The sequence below is a fragment of the Gymnoscopelus braueri genome, assembly GCF_963280865.1.
Source record: "Gymnoscopelus braueri genome assembly, chromosome: 9".
NCBI lineage: Eukaryota > Metazoa > Chordata > Actinopteri > Myctophiformes > Myctophidae > Gymnoscopelus > Gymnoscopelus braueri.
The window spans coordinates 54,660,793-54,685,097 of NC_137610.1; the positions used below are offsets into that span (position 1 = coordinate 54,660,793).

Here is a 24,305-nt window from a genome sequence, read left to right on the forward strand (position 1 = left end):
ACTGCTCAAAATAATTTGATCCCTTAATTCTTTTGAGCAGTTTTTGTTAGCAGTATGTACACAGTTCATGAAAACTCCAAAATAATTAAGGGATCAAAGTGTTCCCTACATTTCTTTGAGCAGTATATTTCTGCTGCGGTTGTAGGCTTGTAGATCAGCTATTTCTGCCATTTTTATATTTGAAAATGTGTGAAAAAACAAAGGGGTTTCTCACGACCGATAAAAATTGGACCGTGACCCACAAATGGGTCCCAACCCACTGTTTGGGAAACGGTGGTCTACAGCAGTGGTTCTCAAACTTTTTCAAGTCAAGGACCCCCAAATTGAGACTTATTAGCCCGCGGACCCCCATTTGAAAAGATATGCCAGGGACCCCCATAAGAGAAGACTTTCACGGCTCTAGCAGTGATTCTCAACCATCTCAACCATCAAATCAATGTTAATTTAACTCAGAGTGTACAAATGGAACCAAATGGACCCGTTAGGGTCCATTTGGTTCCATTTGTACACTCTCAGAGTTAAAGACCCACGAGGATCCATTTGGTTACTAACTATCCATCATTTAGCTGGGGACCCCCTGCAACTCCCTCAAGGACCCCTGGGGGTCCCCGGACCCCACTTTGAGAACCAACGGTGTACAGCCTCCCTGAGATCAGGCGGTAGAGGCCTTGACAGTGACTGAGACTGAGACTGTACAACACACACACGACTGGATGACTAAACTGGATATAAAATGGAAAAAGAATGAGAAATGTTAATCAGAGAAAAAAAACGCTGTTATCTGTGATTTCCAGACGCCGGCTGGAGAGGGACGCGTCTACAAGTGTCTTTTCAACCACAAATTTGAAGAGGCCATGTCTGAGAGGGTGAGCAATCATCTTTCCCCACACAGAGGAGTCCATATGAGGAGGGACAATGTTGTTATTGTTGTATATTAATGGAAACACGCTTTATTTCTCCAAGTTATTTATTTTCTGTTTTTTTCCCCAAACATGTGTTTTCCTCCAGTAGCAATACCATAATGTAGAAATACCTTTTGTTACAAGTCACATCTAAATATACTTAAAGGTAAGGGATATTTTTGGGTTAAAACAAATAGTTTTTTGTTAATGGGTTACTGCAGTATATTCTGATAGTAACCATTGTTATAATAACTTTATTTATATAGTAATCATTGTTATAAGAACTTTATTTATATAGTAATCATTGTTGTAAGAACTTTATTTATATAGTAATCATTTTTATAAGAACTTTATTTATATAGTAATCATTGTTATAAGAACTTTATTTATAAAGGTTATTTATATAGGTTACTGCAGTATATTCTGATAGTAATCATTGTTATAATAACTTTATTTATATAGCGCCTTTCAAAAACAAGTTACAAAGTGCTTCACAACGGTTAGAAAATACAATATAAATCAGACATTCATTTCATAAACAGTTCATAATGTAGGAAAAAGCTGTGCGATAGAGGTGAGTTTTTAGAAGAGATGTAAAAGAGGACACTGAGTCTGCCTGCCTGAGGGCCCCAGGCAGTGAGTTCCACAGCCGAGGGGCCCGAACGTCAAAAGCCCGGTCGCCCTTTGTGACAAAGCGTGACTGAGGTTCCGATTCTCCAAAATGTATTCTAAATCCTAACAGTTTTTTGAAAAAAGTGATGTTACTATGTCAGTGGTTCTCAAGCATTTTCATGTCAAGGACCCCCAAAATGATATGTATTTGCCGCGGACCCCCATCTCAAAATATGTTGTTCCAGGGACCCCCAGAAGCAAAGATCTGAGTTAAAAATGTACGCTTTAAAACGATATATATTCAAAGATTTGCACACATTTTCACGATTTTTCAAAAATAGCAGATCTACAAGCTCGTAGCGCGGCACTCGGTGCCGCACTACGAGCTTGTAGATCTGCTATTTTTGAATAGCCAAAGTGTAAAATAATGCATTTTTTTTAGCTCAAATCAAAAAGTGACACAGATGCGTTCCAGGTCTTAAAGGGTTAAAAGATTCATTTAGGCCTTTACAAACAAGCAGTAAAATCTTAAAATCAATTCTAAAACTCACTGGTAACCAATGAAGGGCCGCGAGGACTGGTGTAATGTGCTCACCTCTCTTTGTGCGGGTCAGGAGCCTGGCAGCTGTGTTTTGTATCGGTTGCAGTCTCTGAACATTTCGCTTCCTGATCCCTGAATGAAGTGCATCGCAATAGTCAAGTCTGGAGGAGATAGAAAAGCGTGAATGACCTTTTCTAGGTCTGCAGCTGTAAGGAAAGGCCTGACCTTTGCTAGTTGTCTTAGCAGGACAAAGAAGGACTGAACTACTTTCGTTACCTGGATGTCAAAAGATAGCTACCGTAATTTCCGGACTATAAGCCGCTACTTTTTTCCCCATGCTTTGAACCCTGCGGTTTATACAACGTGCGGCTAATCTATGGATTTATGGATCTATGGATTTTTACAGCTAACGGCCACTAGGGGACCTTCTAAATCCATGGATTTTACACCTGCGGCTTATAGTCCAGTGCGGCTTGTATATGCGCACATTAGTTTTTTTCCCTAAATTAGGCTGGTGTGGCTTATATTCAGGTGCGCTTTATACTCTGGAAATTACGGTATATAAAAAAGTTAGTTTATAAAATGTTTGTTCAGTAACAGGTGTCTTGAGTCCAAACAGAAAATAGAGTACCCATTTATCAGCTTCATTTTTATAGTGTTCCAGTTCCAATTGTGTGTCTGCTCACTTCTTTGTGTCACCACTGCTTCCACTTGTTCATCCTGTATCCCGTGTGAGTTCTCTCTCCTGATTGGATAAAGTTGGTATCCCGAACGTGAAAATGTATTTTCTGTTTACTAAAAGAGCTGGAGAGACATGGAGACTCTCCTGTTACTGAACAAACACTCTATAGCAATGATTACTATAAGAACATAGAGCGATTTAACACTTATTATAAGCAAAGCAACATCACTTACCCTACCTTTTTAGCGACATGTACAACTACATAGGGTTGTCACGATTATGACATTTTACTCGACGGCTTTTAGGCTTGGTAAACAAAAGGTGCAAATATGACAAACAACTGACATAATTTAACCCATTCAATCCGGGAACACAGCTGTCATTTTTTATTTCTCTGGCTATTAAAAAATAGCAGATATACAAGCTCATAGCGCGGCACTCGAGCTTGTAGATCTGCTATTTTGGGGGAAAATAATGAAGATTTGTGCAAATCTTTGAATATTTTTTTTTTTAAAGCGAACATTTTTAACTCAAATCTTTGCTTCTGGGGGATTCTACAAATGTCTTTTAACACATCGAGTGCCATAAACGGTCCGGACCGTTTTTGAGGATCCAAACGAGAAGTGCCGAAAACGGTCCGGACCGTTTTTGACCCAATTCTATTTTTATACGAGTGGCCCACGTGGGGCGCTAAAACGAAACTTTGACATCACCCAAGGAGTTTCTGAGAAGAAGAGGCTGGATGTGGCTCCATGTCAAAAATCCTTCCGGTCGGCGTTTTCAATGTTAACTCCTTGACTAAAAGCTTAATATCTCCATTTCTTTTTAACGTGGTGGAAACGAGCCGTTTTCGATCGGCGATCACGCTGCAATGGAGGATCGCGTTGGAAATATTATTGTTCCAGGCGTTAGTCGGGACCCTCCGCCGTCTCGCACGCACGCTTTGTTTACATGCACTTCCGCGTCGGGGCTTCTACAGCCCGAAACATATAACGCAAGTGGATGGAAGAAATGCAGGCACTCAACGTATAATATTTTAATAAACCTCTGGCACCCAATGTGTTAAAACTTTTGCTTTATGTATTTGGTCGTGGACCCCCATATCAAAATATTTTGTTCCAGGGACCCCCAGAAGTTGTAACTGAGTTAAAAATATGTTCACTTTGAAAAATATGTATTCAAAGATTTGCACGCATTTTGCATGATTTAAAAAAAAAATAGCAGTAAGTACTAGTGACAGGTTTTGAGCTTGTAGATCGGCTATCTCCATTATTCATGTTGTGTTTTTTTTAAGTATAAAGTTATTAACCCTTTAAGACGCGTGTCATTTTAAGATTTCTTTGGCTATTCAAAAATAGCAGAGGTACAAGCTCATAGCGCGGCATTAGAACTTGTAGCTCTGCTATTTTTGAATAGCCAAAGAAATCTTAAAATGACACGCGTCTTAAAGGGTTAATAACTTTATACTTAAAAAAAACACAACATGAATAATGGAGATAGCCGATCTACAAGCTCAAAACCTGTCACTAGTACTTACTACGTGGTTAATCCCCCCCCCCCCCCCCCCCCCACAGTGTCGAGAAGCCCTGACCACCAGACAGAAGCTGATCGCTCAGGACTACAAGGTCAGCTACTCGCTGGCCAAGGCCTGCAAGTCAGACCTGAGGAAGTACCGCTGCAGCGTGGACACCAACATGCCCCGGGCCCGCGAGGCGCGCCTCTCCTACCTGCTGCTCTGTCTGGAGTCTGCCGTGCACCGAGGTATGTGGAACCAACCCCCCCCCCCCCCCCCCCCCCCCCCGGTACATAGAGCAGGCCCGGACCGCTGGCCTAAAGGTCCGGACACCTAGGCTTTGATATCCCTGACAGCGCGCTGTGGGTTCGAGTCCCGTTTCCCAACGACCTTTGCTGCGTGTCTCCCCCCCGTCTCTCTCTCCCTCTTTCCTGTCTATCCTCACTTAAAAACCCATCAATAAAGAATAATCCCCCCCAAAAAATAATCAAAAAAAATAAAGATCGATAAATGTCACATCTTGTACTGTACACATGGATTAAAGTTCTCAGTCACCATGACTGATTTCAGTCATTTGGAGTCCATAGAAGCCAGCATGTTTTCTATGGAAGCATGTTGCTCAGCGAAAATAGCCGATCTACAAGCTCTCAATGCGTCGCAGAATAGGCTATTTTCGATTATTATTTTGAAAGATTAGATCATTTGAATTGGTCAAACTAGCAATATGTTCAGAAGCATATTCCATAAAACCCTAATATCTCAGATATTTCATAAAAGCAAAGGCTAAAGCCTCAGTCTGTGATTTTTTTTTCAAGGCAGAAACTATATTACTTAAAACCTAATTTTACATATTGTGTTCATTGTTTAGGAAACGGCGCTACTGTGGTGGGCTCCTTTCACACTGTTTCACAAATGTTATAATAGGACCTGGCCATACAATTTTTTTTCAGTTGTGAGATTTTATTTTGCTTCAATCCATGTGTACACAACAGACAGGATCTTTCTGTCTTTCTAGGAAAAACAGTGCCTAAAAACCCCAAAACAAACAATTTAGCAATTCAAATGAGCTATTGGCATGAGAAAACATACGTTAACATTTTCCAAAGCAAGTGTCAAAACATAATACAAAAGTGTAAAGTAAAGTATGTACAGTACAGGAGAGGATACAGTAACTAGTAACTAAAATATTCTTGCTGTCTGTGATGCAGGTAGCAATAAGGCAGTAGACCGCTGCTGCCCCTAGTGGCACAGAGTGGAAATCACACAAGTCCCACGTGATAGATAGATAGATAGATCAATAGTTCTCAGACTTTTAAATTCATGACCCCTAAATTCATGTATATTTGGCCTCGGACTCCCATCTGAAATGATTTGGTGAAATATTTGTGATGTCAAAAACTGTTTTCAAAATATGTCAGGATTTTTTTTTAAAACATATTGAGGTATATGTAGGGTTAAACTGATTTTGATATATGAACACATTTAGCTGGGGAACCCACTCAAGGACCCCTGGGGGTCCCCGGACTCCACTTTGAGAACCCTTACATTAGACCACAGACCACCATGACTCTAGAGAGTGTACAAATGGAACCAAATGGACATGTAAGGGTCCATTTGGTTCCATTTGTACACTCTCTAGAGTTACAGCGCCGTTATGGTCCATTTGGTTCCATTTGTACACTCTCTCTAGAGTTACAGCCCCATAAGGGTCCATTTGGTTCCATTTGTACACTCTCTAGAGTTACAGCCCCGTTAGGGTCCATTTGGTTCCATTTGTACACTCTCTAGAGTTACAGCCCCATAAGGGTCCATTTGGTTCCATTTGTACACTCTCTAGAGTTACAGCCCGTTAGGGTCCATTTGGTTCCATTTGTACACTCTAGAGTTACAGCCCCATAAGGGTCCATTTGGTTCCATTTGTACACTCTCAGAGTTACAGACCTGTAAGGGTCCATTTGGTTCCATTTGTTACACTCTCAGAGTTACAGACCTGTAAGGGTCCATTTGGTTCCATTTGTTCACTCTCAGAGTTACAGACCTGTAAGGGTCCATTTGGTTCCATTTGTTCACTCTCAGAGTTACAGACCTGTAAGGGTCCATTTGGTTCCATTTGTTCACTCTCAGAGTTACAGACCTGTAAGGGTCCATTTGGTTCCATTTGTTACACTCTCAGAGTTACAGACCTGTAAGGGTCCATTTGGTTCCATTTTGTACGCTAAATTCGGACTCGTTCCGAATAATTTAAAGACGCTTTTTCGCTTTGCTTTTTCGCTTTTTCGCTCCATGTAAGCTTGCATTGACTTTATAAGGTTTTTAAAAAAAGCTTATTATTCGCATGAAAAAATTCGCCCCGGTGTGTAAGGACCTTTAGAGTTACAGCCCCATAAGAGTCCATTTGGTTCCTATCTATTAAAGAATTTAGCTGGGGACCCCCTCAAGGACCCCTGGGGGTCCCCGGACCCCCCTTTGAGAACCACCTGTATAGATACTCCTGGTCAAATATTACTCAACTAAAATGTGTAAGTTACTTTGGTAGCTGAGTACCAATCAACTTGGTATTGTCAGACATTGAACTCTGTGACCCGGTGTCCACCCCCCACCCCCACCCCAGCACACCCCCACCCCAGCACACCCCCACCCCGCTCCACCCACACCACTTCCCACCCACATAATTACCGTGTGGAGCCGGAGCGTGACCTTAACGTTCAGTTTAACTCAACAATGGATGTGCTGCTGCTGTGCCTGTTCTTATTTCTCACTTTCTCTTTTTTTTTGCAATTAGGGTTTATTCATTTATTTCACATTCATTTCAAAGTTTAAATTTTCTTTCTTTTTGTCTCCTCGCTGTTCGGCTTCTTTCTGTGTCCACGATCAATGTGCAGTAATTGACAGATTAGGCCTTTTTTAGCTCTTATCCAGACCCACTTTAACGAGTGTGAGATTCAACAACATGGTTTTGGCAAACGCTACGGTTCAGTGACCTTCATCAGGGTTATCTGATGAAGGTCTTCATCAGGGTTATCTGATGACGGTCTCCAGACCCAAAGGTTCAGTGATAACCATTAAAAAGAATGTATTTGCATTTGATGTTAGACAGAGTGCGGGAGTGTTTTTACTTTTGTTGAAAAAGCGACACGTTAAGTGGTCACTGGCTGTAAGAAAGAGTGCAAAGACAACTGAGAAAGCCCTGAGAAAGACGAAAAGAGAAAGAGCCCTGGGCTGAAGGGGCTTTTTCAGTTTCCGCCCCCCCTCCCTCTGGACCTCACTCCCAGCTCACATCAAAGCTGCCCCCACCCTCGCCACGTTTAAAACCACACTCAAAACCCACCTTTTCAGACTCTAATTCCCTACATAATTCCAATCGCCCTCTTTCCCTTTTTTGATTTTAATGTTTTCTTTGCTTAGTTTTTGCCTTTATTCTCTTAAAGGGACTACACCATGAATTTTTACTTTTTCTTCTTTTTTGTGTATTTTCTGTCTTACCTCTCTTCTATCCCCAAAAATACCCCAGTTTGAACACTCAGGCTTTCACAGCAAATCTGGGGTTTTCTGTAAATTGGTCTCAAAACAGGCCAAACTGATTTGCACCCTGACCTGACATCACGTCAGGGTACAATCCTTCCCGTTTTTCAGTTCCAACCAAAAAAATAAATAAAAAATCATTTTTTAATTTTATTTTTTTCTATTTTTTTCTTTCTTATATATATATTTTTTTACTTTTTCCACACATAACCAGGAGATAGCATGCATACAAACTGGCTCAATAGCGCCCCGTGCCAAACAGGACAATGTGGTATTGCAGGTGAAAGTGCTTTATAAGCCAGAGAGAAGTTAGTTGGAATGAGTATATCTGAGGCTTGATTTAGGCTCCAACCTTTTGAAAAACATTTGAGGGACATAAACAATATGATATTAAAGGGTCTACAGTCTACACACCATGAATTTCATTTTTTTTTTGGTTTTTAGTATTTTTTGGGCTTTTTTTTTAACATTCAGTCGTTCATTCTCATTTCAGAGATTTTCAGAATGGGCGTGTCTGAACAGGCCATTTCAGAATGTGCAACGTCGCAAGTGATGTCACTTGTGTTGCAATGTTAAATGAAAAGTGCCCGAATCGCTCCGAAACTTTTTCTACCCCCCCTAAGTGGGGGTCTACGAACAAATTATTCAGGCTCGGATTTTGGCTCCGCCCCCCGGAAGTGGGTGAAACAGGCACCTCAAACACTTGGTGGAATTGTTCAAAAATGTTCAAAGTGTTTTTTTTCGATTTTGTATTTTTCTTAGATGCTTCTTTTTATGCAGAATTTTTCCATTTTTTTTATTTATTAACAGACAGCATTGCTCAGTAGCCCCCCCCTGCCCAAGAGGACGTTTTGGTATTGCAGCTGAAAGTGCTGTATAAGCCAGAGACAATTGACTTGGGATGAGTATATCTGAGTGATGATTTAGGCTCAAACCTTTTGAAAAAGGTTTGAGGGACATACACCATATGATATTAAATATCAAATATATTTTTTAAATTCATGGTGTAGATCATTTAAGTCTCTCACTGCCAGACTTATTTCTGGCCGCGTTTGCCCACTGCCAGTGATTATTCGTTTTTCTTACCTTTTTCAAGTAGTCACAGAATATTTATCTCCATTATGATGGATCCCCTGATGGGTGCTAATCACTGAGGGTTATACTGTGTGGTTTCACAAATGTCAACGAGGTCATCGCGACCTCGTTGACATTAATTGTCTGCCTTTGAAAATAGCATGTCTGGGCCCAAAATACATAGTAAATAAAAAGTGCTCAGGAGCCGAGATACAGTCTTTTTCAGTAATAAGTTAAACAAGAAGTGAATGGAGCTGAAAATCTTCGGATCACGATATCTTGGGTTCTGAACATTTTTACCCCCTGGTACACCCCCCCCCTCCACCCAAGGACCCCTTGAGATCCAACGCTCTAACAACTGCTCTATAACTAAAAACCAACGTGAACTTCCTCTGGTCCCTCAGGTCGTACGGTGAGCGGTGAGTGCCAGGGGGAGATGCTGGACTACAGGAGGATGCTGATGGAGGACTTCTCCCTCAGCCCGGAGATCGTGCTGCACTGCCGCGGCGAGATCGAGGCCCACTGCTCCGGCCTGCACCGCAAGGGCCGCACGCTGCACTGTCTGATGAGGGTGGGCCGCGGCGACATGGGCGCCATCGACAACCTCTGCCAGAAAGCTGTGAGTTTCACTGTTTTTGTTGGGTTTTTTTTTTTTTTTTTTTGTCGAGGAAGGGAGATCTTTCCTGGTCCCTGAGGACTTGGGGAAATTACTTTTACCGCGTGCTTCACCTCAGTAGATGGCTGCTCAGATGGCACCGATGTGCTGTTAGCTAATTTCCTGCCAATGTTGCGCATTGCCCGCCAAATCGCATAAATGCGTTCTATAAAAAAATGTAGGCGCGCTGTTTTAGGCACCGTAACACAGCTCTGGGATGATCCATCGTCAATGACAGAAGAAGTATGTGGATGTGACAGCATTCCAAAAAAAACGTCACTTCCGCCCGCCCTGACTATGGGATTTTCAGAAAAACGGCTGTAACTCAGTTTCTGTTTTTTTGCATTGAAAACCTTATCAGCGGGCCACAGCCCCAAAATGGCGGATCGCGGTTGGAACGTTGTGGTCCGTCTGAATACACAGATCCCTCCTCTTACCCTTCCCTCCGCCTTTTTTGTTTTTTTGGAATACAATTTCGGCTCCACGGCGTTTTCACATATCATCGGATGAAGGTAATTACACTGGCAAGGGGGATAACAAACATTAAATGTTTAATACCTTGGCAGGTGATGTGTTAAAAACGTCATGAAACGCCTTTATTGCTAACGGTTTTGCTAAGTTTAGCTCAGAAACAGTGTTTTTATTTTTATTTATTTTTGACTAATCACAGTGTCAGCCAATGATCCCGTTCCCTCCGGGCTATGGGATCTCTGAACTCTACACACTGCACTGATCAGAGGCACAGGGAGGGAGGGAGAGAGAGAGAGAGAGAGAGAGGGGAGCTATTCTAGTGGCACTTTTATGGGTTGCATTGCTTATTTATCACTGCCATGTTCTTAGATACATAATATTCTAATGTACTGTTTAAGTTTAAAAGGAGTAATGCACCGTCTGGCCGTCCTCTTGAGTTAGATAAAATAACGTAGCAGCCCAAGAGTGTCTCCCTAATTAACACATCGTGTGCCAGAGGTTTATTAAAATAGGGTACGTTCAGTGCCTGCATATCTTCCATCCACTTAAGTTGATACGTTTCGTGCTGTAGAAGCCCCGACGAGGACGGGCATGTAAACAAAGCGTGCGTGCGAGACGGCGGAGGGTCCCGACTAACGCCTGGAACAATAATATTTCTAACGCGATCCTCCATTGCCGAGTGATCGCCGATCGAAAACGGCTCGCTTCCACCACGTTAAAAAGAAATGGAGATATTAAGCTTTTAGTCAAGGAGATAACATTGGAGCGGACGACCGGAAGCATTTTTTACATGGATCCACATCCGGCCTCTCCTTCTTAGAGACTCCTTGGATGATCCCAAAGTTTCGTTAGAGCACCCCCACGTGGGAAAAATATATTTAAAAAAAATGGGCCAAAAACGTTCCGGACCGTTTATGGCCCATTTATGGCCCGTTTATGGCCCATAACATTACATTACATTACAGTCATTTAGCAGACGCTTTTATCCAAAGCGACTTACAATAAGTGCATTCAACATAGGTAGGGAACGAAAACTACTAATCACCAGATTATATAACCCATAGCTTCTCAAAAACGGTCCGGACCGTTTTTGGCACACAATGTGTTAAAAACGTCATGAAACGGCTTTATTGCTAATGGTTTAGCTCAGAAACAGTGTTTTTTTTTAATTTATTTTTTACTAATCACAGTGTCAGCCGATGATCCCGTTCCCTCCGGGCTATGGGATCTCTGAACTCTACACACTGCACTGATCAGAGGCGCAGGGAGGGAGGGAGAGAGAGGGGAGAAATTCTAGCGGCACTTTTATGGGTTGCATTGCTTATTTCTCACTGCCATGTTCTTAGATACATAATATTCTAATGTACTGTTTAAGTTTAAAACGAGTAATGCACCGTCTGGCCGTCATCTTGAGTTAGATGAAATAACGTAGCAGCCCAAGAGTGTCCCTAATTAAAATCAGGTGCGAGTGAAGGAACCTGAGCTACAGTATGGGAATCAAACGGCTGAATGAAATCAAGATTCATTTCAAATTCGACATTTAGGGACTTTTGAAATGAGGATAAACAAAAATCCATTTAATTATTTTAATTTGGCATCTAGTGAGATATGTCCTCACTATGACCGAGGGTCATAGTGAGGACATATCTCTAAAGGTGTGAAAAACATACTTTTCATTTCATGACGTCCTCAAGGGTTAACCCATTAAGACCGGAAACGCATCCGTGTCATTTTTTGGGATTTCTTTGGCTATTCAAAAATAGCAGATCTACAAGCTCATAGCTATGAGCTTGTAGATCTGCTATTTTTGGAAAAATTGTGAATTATTTTGCAAGAATATATATATTGTTTTTTTAAAGCAAACATTTGTAACTCAAATCTTTGCTTCTGGGCGATTCTACAAATCCTTCTAAATCCTAACAGTTTTATGAAAAAAATTATGTTGCTATAATTTTTAAAAATCAATTCTCAAACTTTTTCACGTCAAGGCCCCCCCAATATGATATGTATTTGGCCACGGACCCCCATCTCAAAATATGTTGTTCCAGGGACCCCCCAGAAGCAAAGATTTGAGTAAAAAAAAATTACTTAAAAAAATATATGTATATTCAAAGATTTGCTCAATTTTTTTCCGCAATTTTTTTCAGAAATTGCGGATCTACAAGCTCATAGCGCGGGCTTGTAGATTGCTATTTTTGAATAGCCAAAGTATAAAATAATGCTTAAAGTGGTTACACAGATGCGTTTCGGTTTTAATGTGCTAAGTTTCTTTCTCAGGGACACTTCACCACATAGATGAGTGAGAGCCGTGTGTTGAATGGGCGACCTTCTGGTTCCCAGACCGGCCTCTCCACCCACTCAGCTACGGCCTTTTTTTTATGTATTGATATTAATATGATATTAATATTATGTATATGTGGGGATATTAAATTCGCCGATACACGATACACCTGGAAAAAAAGCCGTCCGTGCCTTACAGTACAACTTCACATCCTGACCTGCACACTGCGTACCAAACCTACACACAGTAACCCAGCTCCTCTCTAATAATACTTCTGAGAGATCATAATATCTGCTCTCTCTCTCTCCTCCTCCATATGCTGTCGTTGTTGTCGGGCAGAAACCTCTTATCTCCATATTTTAAAGGTAGGGTAAGTGATTTACTTTGGTTAAAATAAGCGTTAAATAGCTCTATATTCTGATAGTACTCGTTGCTATAGAGCGTCGCAGTTCCCGCCCACTTCCTGTTTTTTTTGGTGCCGGAAGAAAAAACTCAATGCATTTTTCCATTGACATTTCCAAAAATATTTATATCTATTAATTTAAGCCTCGAATCAAGCCATCACGAGATGACATGAATCATAAAACGTTTTTTTCTGTGATTTTTTTTTATTTTACATTTAATTATATGATATACTATATTTAATAAATACCCTTTGTTTTGCCGTTTTCAACAAAAAAAAAATCACAGAATCAAACGTTTATGGTCATGATTCATGTCATGTCGTGATGGCTTGATTCGAGGCTTAAATTAATAGATATAAATATTTTTGGAAATGTCAATGGAAAAATGCATTGAGTTTTTTCTTCCGGCACCAAAAAAAACAGGAAGTGGGCGGGAACTGCGACGCTCTATAGAGTGTTTGTTCAGTAAAAGGAGTCTCCATGTCTCTCCAGCTCTTTATAAAACAGAAAATACATTTTCGTTTCAGTTTCAGTTTCATTTCCAAGTTTATCCAATCAGGACAGAGAACTCAATCAGGATATAGATTAAACAAGTGAAATTGGAAGTGATGACACTAAGAAATGAGCAGGCAAAATTGGAACTGGAACAACAAAAATGAAGCTTAAAAATGGGTACTTTCTCCTGATTGGCTGAGATTTTGACACCTACCGGAAAATGTATTTTCGGTTCATTAAAGAGCTGGAGAGACGGGGAGACTCCTGTTACTGAACACACACTCTATAGCAATGATTACTATCACAATATAGAGCTTTAATCTTTTAACAAAATACTTTTTGTTTTAACCAAAAAATATCACTTACCCTCAGGGCCGATGACAGGATTCTCGGGTGGGGGGACAAGATTTCCAAAAGTGGCCCCGCATGAGCCCCGTGTGCGCGCACGCGCCAAGCTAAAATCTAACCTATTGAGGCCTCCGGAATTGAGGTTCCGATTCTGCAAAATATCTTCTAAATCCGATCTACAAGCTCGTAGTGCGGCACTCTGTGCCGCACTACGAGCTTGTATATCTGCTATTTTTGAATAGCCAGTGTAAAATAATAAATAATGCTTTTTAGCTCAAATTAAAAAGTGACACAGATGCGTTCCAGGTCTTAACACCTTTACCGCCGGGCCCGTAGTTCTACGGGCCGTTAAATCCAACGGTTAAGCGCCGAGCCCGTAGTCCTACGGGCTGCGGTCTTTTCGCGCATGCGCGGTCCGGGTGCACTTTCGGAATTTTTTTGATCCACTTCCGTTTCCGGTTTGATGACAGGAAATAGAATTATTTGGGATCCGGTTTCGACGATCACGCCCGCTCCCATTCTACAGACGAAACTGAAACTCAATTCTCTTCCTGTAGTTTTTTCTCCTCGCATTTCACTGTTTAACGTAATCCGCTCTAACTACAGTCATGGAAGTCCGTTTGACATGCGGTCTTCACTGGGAGATACAGGGAGATCTCGCGGATGTAAACAGACCGTTCACGGCTCAATCTTAAGGATTTTAACAAGATCTATGGCGACATGAAAAAAACAAAAAAACAACAAAAACACCTTGGCACTGGTGAGTACATTATGAGATTAACCTCTGGCGGTGGATGTGTTAATGGGTTAATAGAACAAGGGGTACAAGGCAAGAACGACAACGTTTCGATGTCCATTACATCTTCGTCAGGCCATCATGAAGAAGATTAAGCCTCTTGAACACAGAGAGAGAGAGAGAGAGAGAGAGAGAGAGAGCCTCTGTTTACTGCAGAGATTAGGGCTCAGGTATTGACTGTGTGTGTGTGTGTGTGGTTTAGTGTTATAAGAAGATGACTGTGTCTGTGTGTGTGTGTGTGTGTGTGGTTTAGTGTTATAAGAAGATGACTGTGTCTGTGTGTGTGTGTGTGTGTGTGTGTGTGTGTGTGTGTGTGGTTTAGTGTTATAAGAAGATGACTCTGTGTGTGGTTTAGTATTATAAGAAGATGACTGTGTGTGTGTGTGTGTGTGTGGTTTAGTGTTATAAGAAGATGACTGTGTCTGTGTGTGTGTGTGTGTGTGTGTGTGTGGTTTAGTGTTATAAGAAGATGACTCTGTGTGTGGTTTAGTATTATAAGAAGATGACTGTGTGTGTGTGTGTGTGTGTGTGTGTGTGTGTGGGGTTTAGTATTATAAGCAGGGGTGCACATAACTGGTGCGCAGGTGCGCATGCGCACCCAAAATAAATAATGCGCACCACATCAGACGACGCGAGGCGCTTTTGCGTACCAACAGCTGGGACAGGAATTTCCAAGCTTTTATTTTTTAGCAAAACTAAAAAATAAAAGCCTGGAGATCGAGGCTAGGAATTTACTTCCTGAAGCCACACTCACACAATCACGCTAAAGCACGCGTCGGCCCCATGTACAGCCATAGGCGCAGGGGGACGCATGCTGTGATTGTGTGAGCCTCGCATCCTGACACACAGACAGGCTGCGACTCGCAGCCCGCTGCACGCAGCGGCTGTTAGAGGCACTCGTCACCGATGATGAACGTACCGTAATGGTGCAAAATATGCCGTGAACGTCCCAAATTTGGTGGATAAAAGCAGCGCAGCACAGGGCACCAACCTTGGGAGGTTCACCAAGCGGTGTGAGTGAAAAAAAAACGGCGAAAATCGACGGAATTTGGAAGCAGAGCGTCTCGCGCAGCACCCGCCACCCCCCCCCCCCCCCGTTGACAAAACTGTCCCGGTGGGCACCGTGCTGAAATCCCCCCCCCCCCCCGTTGACAAAACGGAACGGGACCATTTCTTTGGTGCGCACCAAGTCACATCTCCAGGTGCTCTTCTGAGTACTAGACCTAAAAAGTTATGTGCACCCCTGATTATAAGAAGATGACTGTGTGGTTGTCTCCTCATCCATCAGCTCCAGACCCTGATCCAGGAAGCAGACCCGGGGGCAGACTACCGCATCGACCGCGCCCTCAACGAGGCCTGTGAGTCCGTCATCCAGACGGCGTGCAAACACATCCGCAACGGAGACCCCATGTGAGTCACCTCCTCTTAACCTCTAACCCTGACCCCATGTGAGTCACCTCCTCTTAACCTCTAACCCTGACCCCATGTGAGTCACCTCCTCTTAACCTCTAACCCTGACCCCATGTGAGTCACCTCCTCTTAACCTCTAACCCTGACCCCATGTGAGTCACCACCTCTTAACCTCTAACCCTGACCCCATGTGAGTCACCTCCTCTTAACCTCTAACCCCATGTGAGTCACCTCCTCTTAACCTCTAACCCTGACCCCATGTGAGTCACCTCCTCTTAACCTCTAACCCTGACCCCATGTGAGTCACCTCCTCTTAACCTCTAACCCTGACCCCATGTGAGTCACCTCCTCTTAACCTCTAACCCCATGTGAGTCACCTCCTCTTAACCTCTAACCCCATGTGAGTCACCTCCTCTTAACCTCTAACCCTGACCCCATGTGAGTCACCTCCTCTTAACCTCTAACCCTGACCCCATGTGAGTCACCTCCTCTTAACCTCTAACCCTGACCCCATGTGAGTCACCGCCTCTTAACCTCTAACCCTGACCCCATGTGAGTCACCTCCTCTTAACCTCTAACCCTGACCCCATGTGAGTCACCACCTCTTAACCTCTAACCCTGACCCCATGTGAGTCACCGCCTCTTAACCTCTAACCCTGACCCCATGTGAGTCACCTCCTCTTAACCTCTAACCCTGACCCCATGTGAGTCACCACCTCTTAACCTCTAACCCTGACCCCATGTGAGTCACCGCCTCTTAACCTCTAACCCTGACCCCATGTGAGTCACCTCCTCTTAACCTCTAACCCTGACCCCATGTGAGTCACCACCTCTTAACCTCTAACCCTGACCCCATGTGAGTCACCACCTCTTAACCTCTAACCCTGACCCCATGTGAGTCACCTCCTCTTAACCTCTAACCCTGACCCCATGTGAGTCACCACCTCTTAACCTCTAACCCTGACCCCATGTGAGTCACCTCCTCTTAACCTCTAACCCTGACCCCATGTGAGTCACCTCCTCTTAACCTCTAACCCTGACCCCATGTGAGTCACCTCCTCTTAACCTCTAACCCTGACCCCATGTGAGTCACCGCCTCTTAACCTCTAACCCTGACCCCATGTGAGTCACCACCTCTTAACCTCTAACCCTGACCCCATGTGAGTCACCTCCTCTTAACCTCTAACCCTGACCCCATGTGAGTCACCTCCTCTTAACCTCTAACCCTGACCCCATGTGAGTCACCTCCTCTTAACCTCTAACCCTGACCCCATGTGAGTCACCTCCTCTTAACCTCTAACCCTGACCCCATGTGAGTCACCTCCTCTTAACCTCTAACCCTGACCCCATGTGAGTCACCACCTCTTAACCTCTAACCCTGACCCCATGTGAGTCACCACCTCTTAACCTCTAACCCTGACCCCATGTGAGTCACCACCTCTTAACCTCTAACCCTGACCCCATGTGAGTCACCACCTCTTAACCTCTAACCCTGACCCCATGTGAGTCACCGTGACTTTCCCCACAATCATGACTCTGACTTTAGTTTAAAGCGGGCTACTACACCAGTGGTTCTCAAACCTTTTCATGTCAAACCTCCCCCCCCCCCCCCAAATGTATATGTAGTTGGCCGCGGACCCCCATCTGAAAATGTTTTTTGCCAGGGGTCCCCCAGAAGAGAAGATTTGTTTTAAAAAGATTTTCAAAAATTGCAGATGTACAAGCGGGCTAGTTGGCTATTTTTGAATAGCCAAAGTATAAAATATGTACTCATTTTGCTGGGGGCCCCCTGGAACCACCCCAAGGTCCCATGGCGTTCTATGTCATATTTGGGCAAGGCTTCTCAAATTATTTGAATTCCTCATCATGTGAATGTTACAGTACTATCAATGCTGTAAGCCCTCAGTTAAGCGTGTGCATGTGTTTGTTTGTTTGTTGTTGTTGTTTAAAAAGTGAGAACCACTGTACTACACACCAAACGTTATTGTCTAGACCCGCTGTTTCTCAGGGACCAATTTTTATAGGTCACGAGTAAATGTTTCCTACATTAAATCTTTAAAAAAAAGTTAAAACCAAAATCTCAACTTTTCATTGATTAAAAACAATTCAAACGTATATATTAATTTCCATAAATAAGTTCCATAAATGTTTGAGAAGTAGTGCAAATAGCAGGTCTGCAAGCTCACAATGTGTTGTGAGCTTGTAGATCTGACATATCCACTAGTTTGGGTCCCGGGCAAACGTTTAATTTCTCTTTTGGGTCTTGAGCTAAGAAGTTTGAGAACCCCTGGTCTAGACTACTATAGACTGTAAGTGGACTGAAGTCTGGAGAACCTTCCAGTTGGAAGGTGGGAAAAATGTATCTGAATGCAGCTCTCTCCACACCGCGGATGACAGTCGTCTAGTATGGTGCTAAAAATAGAAGCTACGTTCACTTTTTATATAATAACAAACAAACACATGCACACGCTTAACTGAGGGCTTACAGCATTGATAGTACTGTAACATTCACATGATGAGGAATTCAAATTCAAAAAACATTTGAGAAGCCTTGCCCAAATTTGGGCAAGGCTTCTATGAGATATGTCATAGAAGGCTTCTATGAGATATGTCATTGAAGGCTTCTATGAGATATGTCATTGAAGGCTTCTATGAGATATGTCATAGAAGGCTGTATTCATGGATTAAAGCTCTCAGTCACAAAGACTGATTTCAGTCATTTGGGTTCCATAGACGTCAGCATGTCTTCTATGCAGGGTGAGGGTCCCCACGGTTATGAAATTTGAAAAAACTCTTTCCAGTCCTGGAAAAGGTTTGGAATTTATCAAGGGTCCTGGAAAAAATATTTGGCTATGCATTGTTTTTGGCTATTGATTTTGTTAATAAAAAACATTTTCCAAAACATTTATAACAGCCGAACGGGCTGCGTGATTGCAGCCTAATGTATGCCGGACGTGACAAAAAGAACAGATCTACAGGCTCACAACGCGCTGCAGCGTGATGCGGAGTTAGTACATTTGGCACGAAATTTTGAATGGAATTATACCATTCTATGCTTTATTTTTGCTACACTGCCTGTCTTTGGGCATTGCACATAGGAGTAAGAGACTCATTAGTGCGCTGAATGATCGTTATATAGGCCTGGAAATTGGGTTAAATAAAAGTTTTGGAAATTCATTGGTAAAAATGTGGGGAACCCTGTCTATGAAAGCATGTTGCGCAGCGAAAACAGCCGATCTACAAGCTCTCAAGCTTGTAGATCGGCTGTTTTCGGTTATTATTTTAAGATTACAGCATTTGACGTCGTCAAACCAGCAACATGTTCAGAAGCATCTTCCATAAAACTCTAATGGTCTGGGATATTTCTTAAAGGTTTAAAGCATCATCATTTTACATATTGTGTTAAAACATTAAAAAAGAGTACACATTAGGACTTGGCCATACAAAATGTTTTTGTTGTTGTTGCTTTATTCCATGTGTCTTGTATTCTTGAAGCTTAGGTGTATCTCTTTACCGTCTTTTCCTGTGTTCCAAAGCTGCGGCGCCGTCCTCCTCCCCGGTGCGATCAATAAAAGGTCTTTATCTCTCTGTCTGTGTCCTTCCAGGATCCTGTCCTGCCTGATGGAGCACCTGTACACCGATAAGATGGTGGAGGACTGTGAGCACAGACTGCTGGAGCTGCAGTACTTCATCGCCAGAGACTGGAAGTGAGTCACAACGCCAAAATAACACACAATATTGTATTACTTTATGATCAGTTTTCACTGAATATTTGTCTTGCCTCATATCTCTCTGCTGTCCGGCAACTCCAAAATGTTCATTTTTCAGGAAATGATTAAAACGTGAAGAAAAAGTGGAGTTAGGAGGTTTTGTTCGTCGTTGATAAGAACAGCTGAATGGATCTCAAAAGGGGGTGGAGCCTGGAGTCAGCAAAACCAGCTAACTCCACCCCCTTTGCTGGAGTTAGCTGGTTTAGCAGAAAGTTTGAGGATCCAATGGAGTTAGCTGGTTTTGTCAGAAGCACTTTTTAATACTTTTCATTGGTTCAATATTTTTTTTTACCAACACACAGACGTAAAGGGTGTCAATAGCACTTTATATGGGGGAAAAAAGCGAAAGCGTCAAAATGGAGTTAGCTGATTTGCAGATTTGCCCGAAATGCCCCCTATACCCGCTTATCTGTCTAAATACCTCCAAAAGGTTAGTGACACACACAGTCGCAAAACTAGAGGGAGCGTAAACAACAATCTGGTACCACCCACCCATAAAACAAACATGGGCAAATTCTCCTTCTACAGCACGGCCGCCGAGGTATGGAATAGTCTAACCCCATCCCTCAAAAAATGCAGTTTGCTGGGCTAGTACCAGTTTCCCGGTAGACAGACGACCCCCCTCCCCTTTTTTTGTATATATTTTTTATTTTTCATGCTTTTTTTGTACATAGTGGTATTTTTTCTCTGTATTTTTATGTTGACTTGAACTGTTTGGTTGCTACTATATATGTCTATGAAATTAATTCAAGGACCCCAACGGAAACAAGTCAGCAAGGACTTTTTTGGTCGGACCTTTTAGACAAAAGTATTATAAATGTAACTGTGTTGTTTTACATTATTTTGCCTAATAACATTTTCAATCAATCAAAGCTTGTTTCTGCCCGACAGCAACGATATGCAACACATACTGTAATACATACATTTTACATGACACAAAATAACTAATGAAATACATAAAACATAAAGACAAGAACAGTGAGGTCCTTTATTGTTCTACTAGCCCTTGAAGGACATCACTGCTCTTGTCTTCATGGTTTTTGTTTGTTTGTATTTTGTCATGTCAACTGTGTGTATTATTGTGTTGCATACCAGTGGTTCTCAATCTTTTTCATGTCAAGGACCCCCACATTGATATGAATTTGGCCAGCCGGACCCCCGTCTGAAAATGTTTTGTGTCGGGGAACCCCAGAAGAGAAGATATGTGTAAAAAAAAAAGGGAAATCTATATTTTCTACTTAATTTTATATAATCTTTTCAAAAATAGCAGATGTACAAGCTAGCACGAAGTGACGCGCTGTGAGCTTGTGTATCTGCTATTTTTTAATATAGCCAAAGTATAAAATATGGATACATGATTGTGATGCTGTATTAACAAATTTAGCCTGGGACCCCCTGGAACCCCTCCCCCCCAAAGGAGCCCTTGGGGTCCCCAGACCCCAATCACTTGCATGGGGCTGCTGTGTCGCAAGACAAATTTCAGTGAAAACCGATGATAAAAGTACCACACACACACACACACTCAATGTATCCCGTTACGGTCCCATTGACGTTGGAGCGTGTCCCCCGCTGCAGACTGGACCCCATCCTGTACAAGAAGTGCCAGGGCGACGCCTCGCGCCTCTGCCACACCCACGGCTGGAACGAGACCAGTGAGATGATGCCGCCCGGCGCCATCTTCTCCTGCCTCTACCGCCACGCCTACCGCTCCGTGGAGCAGGGCAGACGGGTAAGACCGGGGCGGGGCCGCTCTGATCACCCTTCAGACGCAGGCTAGAAGGAGGGCGGGGCAAAATGTATCGACGCGAAGCGACGCGTCTTGAGCTTGTACTGTTGTTGTTTTTGAAGTGACAGTAACAGGGATGTGAGGTTTCCACCCGGCATTAACTAGTCTGATTAACCACTTGAGCACCGTATTGTTCTTGGTTGTGCATTGATGGCATGCAAAAATAGCAATAATACAAAATAGTGAAAATAGCCAATCTACAGCTTATAGATCTTTTCTGTTTAAATAATCGTTCATTAATCGCTATCGAGGCTAAAGTTTGAAATAGCCTCTATTGTTTTGAATCGCCCGACCCTAGTTGGAACTATTGCTAGTCTTAACCACATTAACCCTGGCATCCCTATTTTAGTGTCATTATAGTAACGACATTAAAGGACAACTTTGGTTTTTTTACAACCAAGGTTTGTGTTTTAGCTTGAAATTAAAGTAAATAAAATATGAGTGTTACATTTTTATTTATTTAATGCTTTCTATAGTTTCAATTTTCGCTATCTTTTTTTACAGTGGACGGGGGCATTTTGGCAGGTGGCGAAATATGTATTGTTTTTACACAATAACCCGGCGATTTCTTTATTATTATTTACAGTAGCTCTTCTAGCCCCCAATAACTCACATCTGGCCATCAAAGACCACAGGACCTTTTTTATTGTGTAAAAAAAGACATTTAGCCTCCTGCCCGAATGCCCCCGCCCACTGTAAAAAAAAGATTGCGAAAATTGCTAAAACTATAGAAAGCAAGTAAATGTTTTTTTTTTTAACTTTAATTACAAGCTAAAACATAAACCTTTGTAAAAAAACAAAGTTGTCCTTTAACCCTGGCATCCCTATTATATTCATTATAGCGTTGCTGTATGGGCAGTAGGCCTGTCCCCGACTAAGGATTTGTTTAGTCGAATCTAATTGGCGACTAATTGCCAATAGTCGACTGGCAGTCGACTAATATAATATAATTAAAACAAAAAAAAAACTAGGGCCAAAATACATTTTATTTCAAAGGGCCAAGTCTACACAGTTTGTTTTGTGTCTCCAGCAGAGTTTCTAGTGTCTCTATCTCTCTCTGGAAGAGGTTGCACATGAACTCTGCAGCCGCACTGAGGCGCTCCAACACAAACAATACCAATACAAAGACGAGGAATAAGAAGAATAAAGTGGAAGTTACGTGTGGTTGCAGGTGTAGACTTGGCCAAAAAACAATTAAAAACATTTTTGGCCATTACATTTTTTTATAAAAAATAAAAATATTCGACTAGATTCGACTAAGAGACTCGGACCCCCCGCGACTAACCAGTCGACTAGTCGACTTAGTCGAGGTCAGGCCTAATGGGCAGAAACCTCTTATCTCCATATTCTAACTTTTTGTGTTGTTTCGTAAATTAACGCCCTTCTTTATCATACTACAGCGTCACGTAAAATCATCAAAAGTAGCAGATCCTTTTGTGCTACGTTTTGAGCTTGTAGATCTGGTATTTTTGCAATTTTTGCATTTGAATCCTGAAAAGTAACAGTTTTGGACCCGACATTCATCTGTATAAATGAATTAGTAAAAAGAAAAAAGGCAAAAATAGCTGATCTGCCAGTGCACAACGCGTCGTGATCCGAGCTTGTAGATCAGCTATTTGTTTTTACAACTTTTTGAAATGAGATTGACTCTGGTATTATAAGACTAAAGGAAAGACATTAAAAGGCTTCACTGACACAAGGCCATTCTTATAGCTCCTCCCACAAGGGGTGTGGACTGAAGCAAACGGAGGTGACAGCGACGTGAGTACGCTCCATGTCGGGACTCTGGGATGACTTTTTTAATTCACCGTCGTTAATCCATTTAGACCGGAAACGCAGCTGTGTGTCATTCAAACATTTCTTTGGGCTATTCAAAAATAGCAGATCTACAAGCTCACAGCGCGGCACCGAGCTTGTAGTTCTGCTATTTTAGAAAAATCGCATTTTGTAGGCCAAATCCTTGCTTCTGGGGATTCTACAAATGTCTTCTAAATCCTTACAGTTTTTTGAAAAAAAAAACTTATGTTGCTATAATATCAGTGGTGCTCAAACTTTTTCATGTCAAGGACCCCCAAACTGATTATTATATGTATTTGGCCGCGGACCCCCATCTGAGAATATTCTGTTCCAGGGACCCCCAGAAGCAAAGATTTGAGTTAAAGATGTTCGCTTTAAAAAACATCATTATATATTCAAAGATTTGCACAAATCTTCGCGATTTCCCCCCAAAAATAGCAGTTCTACAAGCTCATAGCTATGAGCTTGTAGATCTGCTATTTTTGAATAGCCAAATAAATCTAAAATGACACAGATGCGTTCCAGGTCTTAATGGGTTAATGGCCATCACACGCAATTGGAAAAACATTATTCTTGGTGTGACAAATAGGTGGTGGGGAAAATGATTTCACGGTTCATTATCAAGGTATCGGTGCATGCAGAACTACTTCTTTTTTTTTGGTTGAAATTCATAATTGCAAATGTGGGATTCCATAATGATCTCTGTGTTGCAATTGCACTCACACAAGTTTTATGAAGGTGTTATTGTAGTGATTCCGTGCGGAATGTTCACTTGTACAAAGGGAATACGGTGGTCATACCAGCTAATTATGTTGAAGGACTTTTAGATCATCAGAAAAAATGCTCCTCTTTTTTATTTTCATTAAAGGAATCATGAAGCCATTTTCAGTCAGAGGCAGAGCAAAGGACTTTGCAGTGGGTCTTTTTGTCTGCTGGTCACAGTGGACGGACAGGGAACATTCACTGAACCACTTGAACCATAGCATCCCTGTTCTGGAGGGCTGACAAACAGTGAAAATAGCCAATCTACAAGCTCACTACACGCCACGACGCGTTGTGAGCTTGTAGATTGGGCTATTTTTGGTTAAAGAACGAAATGGGTGAAGTTGTCCTTTAAAGGTCAGTCCACACCAACGCAACTCCTGGCAACAAAAGCGTTTTAGAGAGCGTTGCAGCGCTGTGGACTGACACGTTGCAGCGCTGTGGACTGACCCGTTGCAGACTGGTGCCATAATGGGAGTCATGG

General features: G+C 42.3%; 1 protein-coding gene across 1 annotated transcript in view; it reads left to right on the forward strand.

Moving 5' to 3' along the window:
• LOC308092382 (Golgi apparatus protein 1-like) overlaps positions 1-24,305 on the forward strand; it is a 99,143-nt gene that overhangs the window by 40,520 nt on the left and 34,318 nt on the right. The window contains exons 5-10 of the mRNA XM_080438243.1: positions 795-866; positions 4,312-4,498; positions 9,251-9,465; positions 15,585-15,706; positions 19,312-19,413; positions 21,052-21,205. Of these exons, the coding sequence (XP_080294369.1) occupies positions 795-866; positions 4,312-4,498; positions 9,251-9,465; positions 15,585-15,706; positions 19,312-19,413; positions 21,052-21,205 (852 nt within the window). The remainder of the gene's footprint in view (positions 1-794; positions 867-4,311; positions 4,499-9,250; positions 9,466-15,584; positions 15,707-19,311; positions 19,414-21,051; positions 21,206-24,305) is intronic.